The sequence below is a fragment of the Parus major genome, chromosome 11, assembly GCF_001522545.3.
Source record: "Parus major isolate Abel chromosome 11, Parus_major1.1, whole genome shotgun sequence".
Taxonomy (NCBI): Eukaryota; Metazoa; Chordata; class Aves; order Passeriformes; family Paridae; genus Parus; species Parus major.
Window position 1 is genome coordinate 1,346,974 of NC_031780.1, and position 13,660 is coordinate 1,360,633.

The following is a 13,660-nucleotide window of genomic DNA, read 5'->3' on the forward strand; positions in this document are numbered from 1 at the left end:
GCTCTTCACGGCCCCAGCTCCATCATGGCACAGCTCTCTCCTCATGGCACAGCTCTCCATAGCTCCCTTCTTATGGCACGGCTCTCTGTGGCAGAGCTCCCCACAGCACAGTTCCCTTCCCACTCCATCCCCATCTCTGTGGTCCCCATGGCACAGATCCTTCTTTGTCTCTCAGCTGTGGCCCAGCTCCATCCCCACGGCACAGCCCTGTCCCCATTTCCTCCTCACTGCACACTCCCCATCCCACACCTCCTTCCCCAGTTCCTCCCCATCCCACACCTCCTTCCCCAATTCCCCCATCCCACACCTCCTTCCCCAATTCCCCCATCCCACACCTCCTTCCCCAATTCCCCCCATCCCACACCTCCTTCCCCAATTCCCCCCATCCCACACCTCCTTCCTCAATTCCCCCCATCCCACACCTTCTTCCCCAATTCCCCCATCCCACATCTCCTTCCCCAGTTCCTCCCCATGCCACAGCTGTGTCCCCATTGTGCAGCTCTCACACCCTTCCCATTTTACACCCCGTTCTCTCTCCCCATCACCCACCAGTCCCGTGCAGAGCTGCTGCCGGAGGCTCCCAACACTCCCAGCAGCTCCAGGTGGCCCCAGTGCCAGCAGGTGCCACCTCACTGCAGGTGTGCCCAGCCCTGCCACCCCAGTGTCCCTGTGCACCCTCCCGTGTGCCAGAAGGTCCCTGCAGGGATGAGCTCCCTCCCCGGGGTGTGGGGGGGTTCCAGCACCCCCGTGGTGCCGCAGGGACTGGCAGGGACAGCACACACGTGCTGGGGACAGAGCTGGGACATCCCAGGATGTGCCAGGAGCGGCTTCCCGCCCCGTGGGGGTGACAGGGCAGTGCTCCCCACCATGGTGGCAGGCCAGCTGGCCGTGTGCACAGCAGATGTCACCCCAGCCACCCTCTGCCGCTCCGGCCCCCGGCACCTGGTGCCCAGCGGCCATCTGGAGCCCGCCACATCCCCGGAGACGATGCTCAGCCGCGGTCACTGCCCTCCAGGCCGGGACTGTGGGGCTGCAGGCTGCTCCCGGGGCCGGGAGGAGCCGGGAGGAGCCGGGAGGAGCCGTGGGGACTCTCCCGGAGAGAGGGAAGGAGCAGCTCCCCATCTGCATTGGGAGGGGACAGTCCAGATGTGCCCTTACAGCTGGAGCAGAACCCGAGAGCCGGCTGCAGCACAGCCCTGCCCACCCACAGACCCCCGGCCTCGGCTGCTGCCATGGTCCCCGGGGCACTGCGCTGTCCCCAGGCTGCCACCACGGCTTCCCAGGTCCCTCCCCGCAGCCCGCACCAGCAGGAGGCTTTTCCGCCTGCCCTCCCCGCCTTGCTCAGCTCGGTGATTAATTATGGATCCAGCAGAAAGCTTTTATTGCGCTGGAGTTTACTTGTGGCACATCCGTATTTATTAAAGAAAAAAAAAATAAAAGGAAAGTAATTAGTGGGGTGGTGTAAACACCACAAACACTCTGCTGGGCTGTGGGAATGCTCAGGGTGACTGCGAGCTCATCCCAGGGCTCTGGGGTGGGATGGGATGGGATGGGATGGGATGGGATGGGGGCACTGGGAGTTTCCACTGCTTGGAGTGAAGACACAGCACAGCAAGGTGGGAGCCTGCCCATCCCCACTGGGACACCCCAAAACCATGGGCAGTGTGTCCCTATCCCCATGCTGCCCCAGCCCGAGGAAGGACAGAGCCAGAGCAGTGCCGGGGTCCCCGATGGCTGCCCAGGAGGGTGTTGTAAACAAGGAGCAGTGAAATGTTTGATCTGCATCCATCTGCTGGCCCCTAATCCCCCACCTCACCACTTCCCAGCCTCCCCAAGCTGCTCCCCGCCAGGCAGCGGAAGGTCAGCAGGGGGTGCTGGCCCTGTCCCCTGCCCACGTGGCACCACGACACTGCTCTATTGTGACAGAAAGCAGACTGAGCATCCCCATTCCAGGCTTTAACCCTGTGCTGCTGCTCCCGTGGCGGGTGGCAGGGACAAGATCTCCTTCTGTTTCCCTCCGTGGTTCAGAGGTTCCCCCTTGCCCACATCCCTCCCAGAAGGAGCATCCCTTCCCTCCCTGCTGCAGCCGCTGCGGGGCCGCTCTGTCCCCGGGGGCCCGCAGGGGACACGATTGCCATGGGGACTCCCCGGGGACAGGAGCAGCTCCGAGCTGCTCGCCGTGAAGTGCAGCCCTAAGTGGCTCCTGCGTCACGTGGCGAGGATAAGTGCAAAATGGCCCTATTATGATAATTGCCCGGAATTATGATTGATGGAGATTAGCTGCTTATTTGAGGAAATGGCAGGCGCACGTGTGACACGGGCAGGCCGGGGACAGCCACCGGGCCATGGGGGCACGGGGCACGGCGGGATGGCTCCGGGAATATTCTTGTGGCACACGCAGTCACTGCCATCCCAGGAGCTGCCACATCCGCAGCCTGGCATGTGCCACCACCCAGGGACAGTGGGTGAAGGGTGGCAGGAGGATGGGAAGGGTCAGTGTGACCCACTCACACCTTGTCCTGCCCCATGGAGGGCTCCTGGCTCCTCCTGCCGACTCCATTAAACATCCCTAACTGGGGGTTAAGCTGTCAACCAGGGATGGACACAGCTGTCTGTGTGCTCCTGGTGCCTGGTCCAACACCCCTGTGCCTCCCAGTGAATGTGGCTCCCAGTAAAGGAGCAATTTTGGGAGAAACTGAGCAGGAACTGGGCTGTTCCCCATCTCCTGCCTGGCGATTCCCATTTGTCTGTGTCCCTTGGCCTTAGGGGCCCTCTAAAGGCATTGGCAGCCGGAGCATCCACGCTCCGGTGGAGGCACAAGCCACGTACCCACTTCTACCTTCAAAAAAGACACCCAAGCCAGGAGTTTTGGGAAGAAAAGCCGGAAAAGCAGGGTTGGCTGTTACGCCGATGGCTGGCCAGGATGGAGCCATGGCACGAGCGAACCACCGGGGCCAGGATTTTGGCACGAGTTGGGGCTGCACAAGGCTGAGATGGCCGTGCCAGGCGACACACGGCCAGAGGGCACCCCAAAACCCCCACCCATCGCCAGAAGTCCCTCCTCCGCTCTCCCCTTCCCAATTTCCCGGGCCCCCCTGTGCAGCAGACGGATGCTGGGTAAGAGGTGTGTCTGTGGGAGCCGTCCTCGCCACGCAGCATCGCCGGTCTGCGGCGGCGCTTGCCATCCCTGCCATGGGCTTTCCTGACTGGGCTGGGGGCACAACTTGGGACAGACGGGACTGAGCCTCTCCACGCCACGCCGGCACCATGGACGGGCTCCGGAGCCTCCGCCGAGGGATGAGGACGTCGCCCAGCTGGCCTTGGCGAAGGGAAGGGGTCCCTGGTGGGTCCCCGCCACCGGGCACGGCGAAGCCAACTCCTTTCTCTGCCTTCTTCCCTTTTCCTCCCCCCATTTGGCATTTGGCAGCGGAGCCGTGGCGGCGGCTGGGGCGCGCAGTGCCGGGGAAGGGCTGCCAAGCCTCGGCAGCCCCCCGCGGCCCCCCGGCCCCCCGTGCCAAGGCTGGTGGCTGGCAGAAGGGCTGCCTGCGCCTGGCAGGGCTCCGTCAGCTGCGGGAGGATCCCTGTGCCGCGCTCGCTGCCAATTTCCCTGCGAGCTGGCACCGCAGGCGGCTCCGGAGGCACCGGCAGAGAAGGCTGGGGAGGACGGATTGTGAAAGGGAGAGAGAGGGAAAAAAAAAAAAAAAATAATGGACACATGCCATCGCTGGAGCGGCGAGGCTGCCAAAACGCCAGCAGGCAGCGGGGGCCAAAACCCACCGGCGGCGGAGAGCAGGCTCTGGCAGCGCGTCCCGGCGTGGGCACATGGAGGACGGGCGGCGTGGAGGAGGCACGGCGTGGCCGAGGCAGGACGGGCGGCAGCCGGAGGAGCCGCAGAGGACAGAGGTATTTGCCTTCGTTTTGCCGGGTGTGGGTGTGCGTGCATGTGTCTGCGCCAGGCTGCGCATCCCGGCCGGCTCCGCTCCGCGCAGCCTGCCCGCGGCCTCCCTGTCCTTCCCTCCATCTCCTGCCTGTCCTTCCCTCCATCTCCTCCCTGTCCTTCCCTCCATCTCCTGCCTGTCCTTCCCTCCATCTCCTGCCTGTCCTTCCCTCCATCTCCTGCCTGTCCTTCCCTCCACCTCCTGCCTGTCCTTCCCTCCACCTCCTGCCCGGCCTGTCCCGCAGTCCGTCCCTGCCCGCAGCGCTGCGTGGCACGGGCGGTCACACTGCCGGGCTCACCGTGGGCTGCACAGAGGCTCTGCCGCACGCGGGGCCGGCCAGCGAGGTTGTGGCTTTGTGTGGCTGGGCTTTGTCTGCCGGCGGCGGAGGGGCCGGGGCTGGCGAGGCTGCAGGAAGGGAGGTGCGAGCCAAAGTCCTGCCGCCAGCAGTGCTGGCACGTGGGAAATGTGCCCTGCTCCCAGCCCGGGGCTGCCCCGGAGCACAGCCTGGTGCCTGGGTGAGAAGGAGAAAGGGAGGCTGGGCAGGGAGCCCCCAAATCCATCACCATGCTAGGGAAGAGGAAGAGGAGGGAAGGGCAGGATTGCAGGGCAGCAGGAAGCTCGTGGTGCCATGACTCACACGATGCCCGGTGAAGATGGGGTGTGAGTGGGTGTTTGTGTGGGGCTGGAGGTGTGGGGGGCAGTGGGGAGCCTTGAGGGGGTTGAGGGTGCAGGGCAGAGAGCTGGTGCTGCTGTGTGTCCTCCTGGCTGCCCGGGGTGCAGGAGCAATGTGGGAGCTATTCCCAAGGCAGGAACAGCGTGGCATCACTGCTGCACTGGCACTGGCACTGAAGTGACTGCAAAAGGGTCCCCAAGCACCAAACCCAGCCTGTGCTGGGGGAAGGAGCTGGTACTGAAGGAAAACAGATGCTGGCAATCCCAAATCTCACAGCACCCTGGTTCCTGCTGCTCTGCACCCCTTAAGGACCCTGGCTGTGCCTGGGGATGTCCACTCTGCATCAACCCCAGCAGGACAAACCTCCCTCAGCACCCATCACCTGCAGGAGCCAGGGCAGGGATCCCAGCTTTGAGGGCATCAGCATCTCCCTGGGAGTGATGAGGAGTGAGGCAAGAGATGTCCTGTCCCATCCCATCCCATCCCATCCCATCCCATCCCATCCCATCCCATCCCATCCCATCCCATCCCATCCCAATGCTCCAGCATCACTGATCACCTGGCCACTCAGCTCTGAGCAGGGGGAGCAGCTCTGCCCATTCCTGCATTGGATATCGGGATTAAACACAGCGGCCTGCTGCAGTCTGGTCCCCAAAATGTTCAGGGAAGGATCCTCCTGGATGGCACCACCGCAGCCTTTCCAGCTGCCGTCATTGCCCAGAGGACGAAGCCGTGTGCCCGCCCCGCACTGCCCAGCGCAGGGCCAGGAGGGCAGGAACGCTCCCCGTGTCACGGGATGATCCCCCCATCTCCCCCTCTTCCTCGTTTTCCTCCGTATTTCACAGTTCCTGCTTCCTGCACAAGGCAGGGGTCTCCAGGGACTCCAGCCAGATGTTCTCTGCAGCACACCACATTGCTTTCCTAATGAAATATTCATGGAGCCTCTCCGCCTCTTGCCATGAAAGCCTTCTGCAGCTCCCAGCCATGGAAACGCTGCGCAGGCAGCATTCCTGCAAAGCTCCCGGCCCCCTGCTTCCCGCTCGGCACCTCCACCTTCCTCTTCCTCCTCCCACCAGCGGGGGCTTTGTCCCCTCTCGCCTTGCAGGTGAGGCATCAGCAAGGGCACAGCCGGGGCCACGTGGGGGGACAGCGGTGTCCTCACGCGGCTGTCGCCCGCCCCGAGGAGGGTCCCTCCGCCGCTGGGAGAAGGGGACAGGTGGATGCAGACCCCGGCGTGGGGCACGGAGGGGTCTCACCAATCCCCTTCCCGTCCCAGCTCCCGGTGCCCCCAATGTTCCCGGTGCTCCCGGTGCCCTTGGTGCCCCCGATGTTCCCGGTGCTCCCAGTGCTCCCAGTGCCCCCGGTGCCCCCGGTGTTCCCGGTGTTCCCGGTGTTCCCGGTGTTCCCGATGTTCCCGGTGCTCCCGGTGCCCTTGGTGCCCCCGATGTTCCCGGTGCTCCCGGTGCTCCCCGCTCCCGCCAGCTCCCAGCCAGCCCGCGGCATTAGCGATGCTGTGCACTATAATCCAATTAGGTTGTTTATGCAAACAATCAGGTTTTATGTTTTGGTAAAAAGCTTAAATAACCTTAATCAAAGTGAAAGACCTGAAGCGATCACTGGCAGGGGCTGGTGGGTGGTGGCAGGACCCACCCTGTGTCTGCCTGGGGACACTCTGCCTTGCTGGGGACACTCTGCCTTGCTGGGGACACTCTGCCCAGCTCACACCCCCACCGACAGCCCGGGCTCAGCACCAAGGGCCATGTGGGAGGTGCTCTGCTCCATCCCAGAGCTGCTGCCGAAGGGTCTGAGCTGTTCTGCTGGTGCTGGGGACTCCTGGTTCCTTTCAGTGTCACACCCAGCAAGCCCCAGCCTGGCCTGGACATCCTGGGACATCTTGTCACCTCTGTCCCTTAATGTAGGAGCACTGAGAGGTGGCATCAGGCCAGGGGGATGCAGGAGATGCCAGCCAGTGACTGACCCAGCACACTGCCACCATCCCCCCTCACATCACCAGCTCTGGGTGTTCCAACAGCACCAGAACATCCTGGCACTGGGAGAAAATCCCTGCAGCTCCAGCTCGGGTCAGTGCGAGGTGGCACAGGGGACAGCGCCGTGTCCCTGTGCCCGCCCAGGGATGGGCACGGCGAGCAGGGGAGCAGGGCTGGCTCTGGAGGGCCGTGCCCACGGTGCTGCCTCCTGCACACCCCGAGTTTCTGGAGGAGTAATAAGCTATGCATGTAGTGTAGAAATAAAACATGTTCTGCAGAACAAATGATGTTAATTTGCTGAGAGGCTCTGAAGCCGAGTATTAGCGAAATGCCTTGAGGGAGAGAGCGGCAGCTGTGCTGGAATTAATGGCAACGTGCCGAATTAGCACCGCTATGCATCATAGTCAGAGGGAAAAATTACCGGAGAGATGAGGAAAACAACCCCCTCCGTGTGCCAGCCCCGACCCCGGGGCACGCTGCGGAGCGCGGCCGGTGCGGCGGCTCCCGGTGCCCGTGGGATGGCCCGGCCCCGGCCCTGCCCGGGCACACCACAGCTCACTCCGAGCCCAACAGCGTCCCCTGCCAAGGTGTGTGTCCTCAGGACTGCTCAGCATCTCTCTGGGATGCTCAACATCGCTCCTGGAGCTCTGCATCCCCCTGGACCAAACCATGCCATTCCATCCCACCCCACTCCCAGGGATCATCTCCTCCAGGATGTGTATCCCTGCTGCTCCCCCATTTCTTCCCCTCCTTTCCGGGGTGTTATTCATCTCCTTGTCTGTTTATTCCTTCTCTTCATTTCGGTGGTTGAGTGCCTAAAGTCTGTAGCTCCTCATTGATTCCTAACAGTGCATCTGGTTTACGGCTCCGCAGCCTCCTCCGGAGCATCCGTCTCCCTCCCCCGCCGCCTTCCGCCCACCTCGGCATGGCCCGGCTGCGGGAGCACGCTGTGGATGGGGCGTTACCTCCTAATGGATGCTTCCAGTAAATTCTACACCTCTGATGAATATTTAACACCGACATCCATCTCTGCTGGTCCCACGGTGCTGCTGTGTCTCATGGGAAGCCAGGTTTAGCCCTTGGGTGGCTGCATCCAGGGATGTGCAGATGGCAGGGAGCAGTTATCCCAGAGGAGACTGGGACTGGTGACATCCTGAGCCAGTATTCCCATGAATCCCTCATCATCCCCTGTGCCTCTTGCAGCTGGTGGCTGCTCATCCTCAAAAATGCTGCTCATCCTAACCCAACCCCAAAAATAAAACATCTCCCTATTTCTCTTGTCACACTCAACTTTTTCTCCCTCTTTTCCTCTGCAGCTCTTGGGCCCATAGGAGCTGCCCCAGCCTGGTCCTGGATGCCACCGTGCCACCTCCGGTGTTGTGGGACAGTCCTGGGGCTGTGGCTCTCGTGATGTGATGGATGTGGATGTGCCACCAGCCTGGTCCTTGCTGGGGTGTGCCAACAATCCCTGAGCACTGAATCCGCTGGGATGTGGAGATGGGAATGGGATCCCTGTGACCCTGCTGCAGCCATCAGGATTCCCTGGGAGTGAAGAAGGTTCATTCATCCAGAGGTTTATCCATGCAAGCACAAGTGGAGCTTTTCCAAACATGCCCGGGACCTGTCGGTTGCCTTGGGGGCCAGGATTCTGCCTGGGAAGGAGGAAGGTGCTCCCAGCCGTGCTCCAGACCATGGGAGCACAGGAGCTGATGCCAGCATCACCCAGGGGACCTGCATGGACACTCGAGGGCTGTGCCAGGAGCTGCTTGGCTCACCTGGAGCACCATCAGTCCCAACCCTTCTCCGTGTCCTGGGGATGCTCCGGGTTGTCTGCCCCATCCCTACCCCACAGCAGGAGCTCTGGGTGCTCAGGGCCATCCCACCCTTCCATCCCCAAGGGAAACGCTGTAAAGGATTTTGTGGAGCTTGTGGAGCGGGGTGGGGGAGCTGGAGGAGGCTCTGGGTGCTGCGGCTGCCCGGGAGCTGCCGGTCACTGCCAGGTTACATCTGCCGGGGCACGCAAGAGTGACTCCAGATGCATTAGAAGTGCCGTGCTCCAATTTCAATTTCATCGTCTCACAATCATTTTCAGGCTCCTCTTAGTGCCACATTAACGAAGCCTGCTCGTTTGAATGCATAATTAGCCCAAGCATTCTACCTCGCTAATTTCGAAGCAAGGGTGGGGGGAGAGAGAAGGGGGGGAATTTGCATATTAATTTAGCAGAGGGAGAGAAAAACTGTTTACCACTTGCTTCTTGCTGTTGATCACAGCGGACTTAACTCTTTCCCGGGTGCCATCTGGAGCTGCGGAGCCGGCGCCCAGCCGGCACGTGGGCCGGGCTGCAAAGGTTACACACAGCGATTAAATCCTGCCGACCACCCGGGCTGCCCTCGGGGGCTCGCTGGGAACACCGGGCTCGCGGCTCCTGGGAGCACAGGGCAGATAAAGGGAGGCTGAGGTAGAGGTGGCAGCTCCAAGGTGGCCCCGAGCCCTCCTCCCCGTGTGGGGCTGAGAAGTCACCCATTGTCACCCCCTCAGGGTGGCAGGGTCCCATCCCAGATGTGTCCCTGGCAAAGCAAGGAGAAGGGATTCCCGACAGTGCCATCCCTCCTGCAAAGGCTGGCTGGGTCCACTCTGTCACCCCCGGTGTGTCCCTTTCCAAGGGACACATTTGCCCTCACATTGCTCTGATTTTGAACGCCATCCACCCATGATACGAGGTTGGATGAGATTGTGCCTCCCCCAAACCCCTTTGCAGCGGGAGTGCCCTATGGAATCCACACGGGATCCCCGCGGATGCTGCACACAAAGAACACCCAAGGACCAGGCTGGGCAGCCTGGCTGAGCACTGATAACTCATCACAGCCCCCCAAACACCGTCTCCCTTTGTTTGGGAGTCTGTGGGCGTCTTGAGCCGAGGTTGGAGGTAATTTGTCTGTCTCCCGCAGCGGGCTGTCATCTCGCATCTGTGAGCCAGTTCCATTTGCACTGCCATTAAAAAAAAATCTCAGGTCTGACAGGTAGTAAAAAAAACCCCAACAACATTAAAAAATATCAACAGGATGTTGAGAATATCACGGGCTCGTGGCAGCTGGACCACCCTCACATCCGGCTATCGCTATCCAGCTATTGCTGGATTTGAGGGTGATTGCAGCTGCAAAGAGCCGTATTTTTGCCTTTGGACACGTTTCCCCAGGGATATCCCCTTTGCACCTCCATCCCAGCTCCCCAAAATGCCTTCCTCACCCCTGGAGACCTCCTGCCCCACCATCCACCCCGTCTCGCTGGCTCGGAGCCATCCCAGCGCGTCACAGCGATTTGGGGACACCTCGGTCCTCGGCATCCCTGTGTGACTCCCGCATCCAGCGGCACCGAGTGATGCCCGGGGGGCTCATCCTGCCCTCCGCTCCGGGAGCTGCGGGCGAGGGGCACATCCCAAATGTGGGTCTGGGGTCTCCGGAGTGGCCGGAGCGGTGCCGGCGCTGAGGAGGAGCGCGGAGCCGGCTCGGAAAGGGTTAACAGTTGATTACAGCCTTTGTCTCCGCATCAGTGTACATAATGCGCCCGCATTTGCATACTGCAGTGTGCGCTCAATTAAAATGAACTTTTAATTTCTTCTAAGTAAATTACTTCTTCCCGCTACGTGACGCGCACAAAATGTCAGAATAATGGGAGAGCCTTAATGAGCTGGGAATGAGGGGCAGGGAGGGGAGTGCTGGGGGCTCCGGCTCCCCTCCGGGCCGCTCCTGCCGGGGGAAAGGATGGATCCTGCTCCCTCCTGCCTTCCCTGCTGGGCCGCGGGACAGGGCCGGGGGTCGTCACCTCCTCCTGCCCGTGTTCCTGCAGGGAACGGAGCTCTCCGGGCTCTGCCCGGCACCCAGGGATGTGCAGGAATATCCCTGCACGGCTTGGAGGTCCCCGGGATGTGCGGGATAGAGGGACACAGGGACACGGGGACACAGGGACACAGGGACACAGGGACACAGGGACACAGGGACACAGGGATGTCCCTGCGCGGAGCTGTGTTCTCCAGGTCCTGCCCACATCCCGGCACTCCGCACCCTCCCGAAAATGCTTCCTGGGGCATCTCCTTCCCAGGCGGCCTCGCAGCACCTCAGGGAGCCACAGCCCGCGCCGTCCTTCCCTCGGGGGATGCTCGGGGAGGGACTCGGAGCCCCCCGCCCGGACCCTCCCGCCCGCCGGGGCGGTCCGCGGGGGCCAGATGGCAGGCGAGATTACTGGAATTTGATTTTCAGATAAATCACAAACCTGGATGAGCGAGCGCTGCTCCAGATGCATTATCCGTAATCCCCTGGAAGGGAACCTTTCGGAGGAGACGGTCCCCGTGCCAGCTCGGCAGCAGCTGGGTAATCCCGGCCGGCGGCACAGCCCGCACAGCCCGGGGGGATCAGCTGCTGCCCGGCCGCTCCGCGCTGTGTCACCCGTGCTCGCCACGACCCACATTCGGTCCCGCCGAGCCCGGGCGGAGCAGATGGAGCCAGATGGAATCACACCAGGAGCGCACGGGCACCAGGACGAGCCCGTGCCCGCGGTGCCCGTGCCTGGCTGTCGCACCCGCTCTGCTCAGCGCCGCGGGAGGAGGGTGAGGGGTGCAGGGGGTCGCTGCCAGGCTCCCCAGTCCCACCTTTCCCAGTAAGTGATGCCCAGAGCATCCCAGCGCTGCCGGTGTGGGGGGCACGGAGACCCCCTCTCCTCTCGCCCCACCGCAGCGCACCAACAGCATCGCTAAATCCCAAGGATGCACCTCCAGCTATTCCACAGATTAACTGGGATGTGGGAATGACTCCCGGGCTGCAGGGCCAGCCCTGGCGAGGCTGTGCTGGAGGACAAGGGAAGGGACAGCCAGGCACCCATGGGGGCTGCTCATGGCCCTCCCTGGGGTCCCGGGGCTCTGGGCTGCCCGGGGAAGCTGGCACCACAGAGCTGGGAAGAGCAGGAGCTCTGTAAGCCCCAGAATTTCTAGGGGTGCTGAGGGCCATGCTGGGGACTCTCCCATGGTTTGGGGTGCATGTTTTGGGGGCACACTGCATTTTGGAGGCGCTGAGTTGGACACATCTTCCTTGACCTCAAGCTTGACCCGTCCCCTCCTGCCTCCTGCAGCTCCTCCTCTCCTTCAGCTGCACCAATTGAGGGAACGCCGAATAAATGTCACATACAAGAGGTGGGGCTGCAAGGTCCAGCACCGAGCCCCGCTCTGCCCGTCACGGACCCTGAGCTGAGCCCCATTTCCCAGGTGGTGGTGGCAGGTTGTGTCCCCTGGCACGGGACATCCGTCACCCACAGGGATGGCAAAGCCAGCCCGGTGCAGAGCCGTGGCTGGAGGATGCTCCACGGCACTTTAACCTGAGCCTGCACCTCCTCTCCGGAGCCAGGGGGGCTGGGGGCCCAGGGGGAGGTGACAGATTCGAATTCCTCTTCATCTGCCAAGGGAAAAGGGGATGGGAAAAGCCGAGTTGGGAAAGCAAAGCTTTGTCTGGCTCCAGCGTGCTCTGGGAATGTCAGCACGGTGTTTGAGGATGGTCCTTGCACACCTCAGGGTGTGTCCCCCTAAAGGACAGCCCCAACCATGTTCCCCCAATAGGGAAGGGCCCCCAGGCTGTTTGTGACACTGAGTGTATTAAAAAAAACATTTATTTGTGGGGGGTCAATGATACTCCCACCCAAGGCCAGCGGTTGCTTTTTATTTCTCCTCCCCAGCCCTCCTCTGTCTGCACACTCATTTGGAGGGAACGGCAGCTCATCTCCCCGGGCTGGTGGTCCCTCTTCCTGGGCTGCTGATCCATCTCCTCGGGCACAATCCCTCTCCCCGGGCTGCTCTCCACCTCTCCATTGTGCCAGGGCCGGGGTGCAGCACTGCCAAACACATTCCCCACCCCTCGGCCCCCTCGCCGGGCTCGGTGCTCCCCCAGACCCCCGGCAGGTCCCGCTGGCAGCCAGGGAGCACGTGCCAGCTTTCCCCCCAACGCCAAAATTTACATTGAACCACAAATTAATTTCATAATTTTTTCCTCTCTAATTATGCCAACATCTGCTGCGAGGCCCAAGCTGTGCGCATGCATTTTAATACATCCCTCCCCCCGCCTCTCTCAGCACTGAACTTTTCCGTAATTATCACCAGGAGAAGGGCTCCTTTCGGCGGGAGGGAGAGGCGGAGGCAGAGCGCACGGAGCTGTGCGCACAGGGGCTGTGCCCGGCCTGTGGGCTGGCATCAGCCTCTGCTGAGCCCTGGGGCTTTATTTCCAGGAGAAAAGGGGAGGAGAAGGGCTGAGGCTGCTCCAGAGGCAGCTTGGGAGAGCAAAGGGGCAGCAGGGACCCTCCCCTGTGCCGGGATGGGGCTCCCAGGAGAGCTCTGCCCCAGGGATGCTCCTCGCAGGCCATGGATGGCAGTTCCCAGCTCTCCGGGACACTGAAGGGTCCCTGCACACCTCGGTCCTGTTTCCACCTCGGCCTCGTCCCCGTCACCCTGCTGGGGTGAAGCTGTGTCAGCCCTGTCACATTCCCACTGCTCCCGCGCCGGGAGACGTTTCATGGCCTCGCTGGAAGATGCAAAAGGTCATTTGGCTGCCAAGTAATTAAACCCGGCAATTATCAATGTGGAGCAGCGAGCTCCTGGCCTGGCGGGAGCTCCGGGGACTGCGGGTGAGCCGCGGGATGCAACGGAGGGGCAGGAACGGGGCAGTGGGACAAAGCTCATCCCCCGTGCTGGGACCTCACCTCCTGCACTGGCAGCACCTCCGGAGAGCCCACGGGGCTGCCACGCTCTCATTAGAAAGTTCATCAAGTGCTTTAATTAAAAGGCGAGGGGATGAAGGTGTTGCTTGGATACAGGATGAGCTCGGCTGCCGTGCTCCAAGGAGGAACGTCCTGCTCTGGGCACGGATGCAGGGCCCAGCCCCAGCTCTGGGAGCAGCTCAGAGCCGCCTGTAGCCTGGGAGGGGCCGGGGCACCCAGGACATCACCCAGGGGGTGCAATCTCTGTTCCCTTTCCCTGCCTCGAGGAGCGCACCCCGCGGGGCATCACCCTGGGACACCCCGGGGA

At 62.2% G+C, this 13,660-nt stretch overlaps 1 protein-coding gene across 5 annotated transcripts in view; it reads right to left on the reverse strand.

Moving 5' to 3' along the window:
- Positions 1 to 5,145: 5,145 nt before the first annotated feature.
- The window catches only part of LOC117245022 (sericin-1-like), a 10,457-nt gene continuing 1,942 nt past the window's right edge, over positions 5,146 to 13,660 (reverse strand). Inside the window, exons 2-3 of one of the 5 annotated variants that reach the window (XR_004499151.1) lie at positions 8,845 to 8,939; positions 5,146 to 6,129 (exon numbers count right to left, since the gene is read on the reverse strand). Coding sequence is in view for 1 of the 5 variants with exons in the window: in XM_033517316.1 (XP_033373207.1) it covers positions 5,770 to 6,129 (360 nt within the window). In the remaining 4 variants the exon portion in view is untranslated. Of the gene's footprint in view, positions 11,098 to 13,660 lie in introns of those variants that run through there. The other 4 variants (XR_004499148.1, XR_004499150.1, XR_004499149.1 and 1 more) reach the window with 4 other exon arrangements.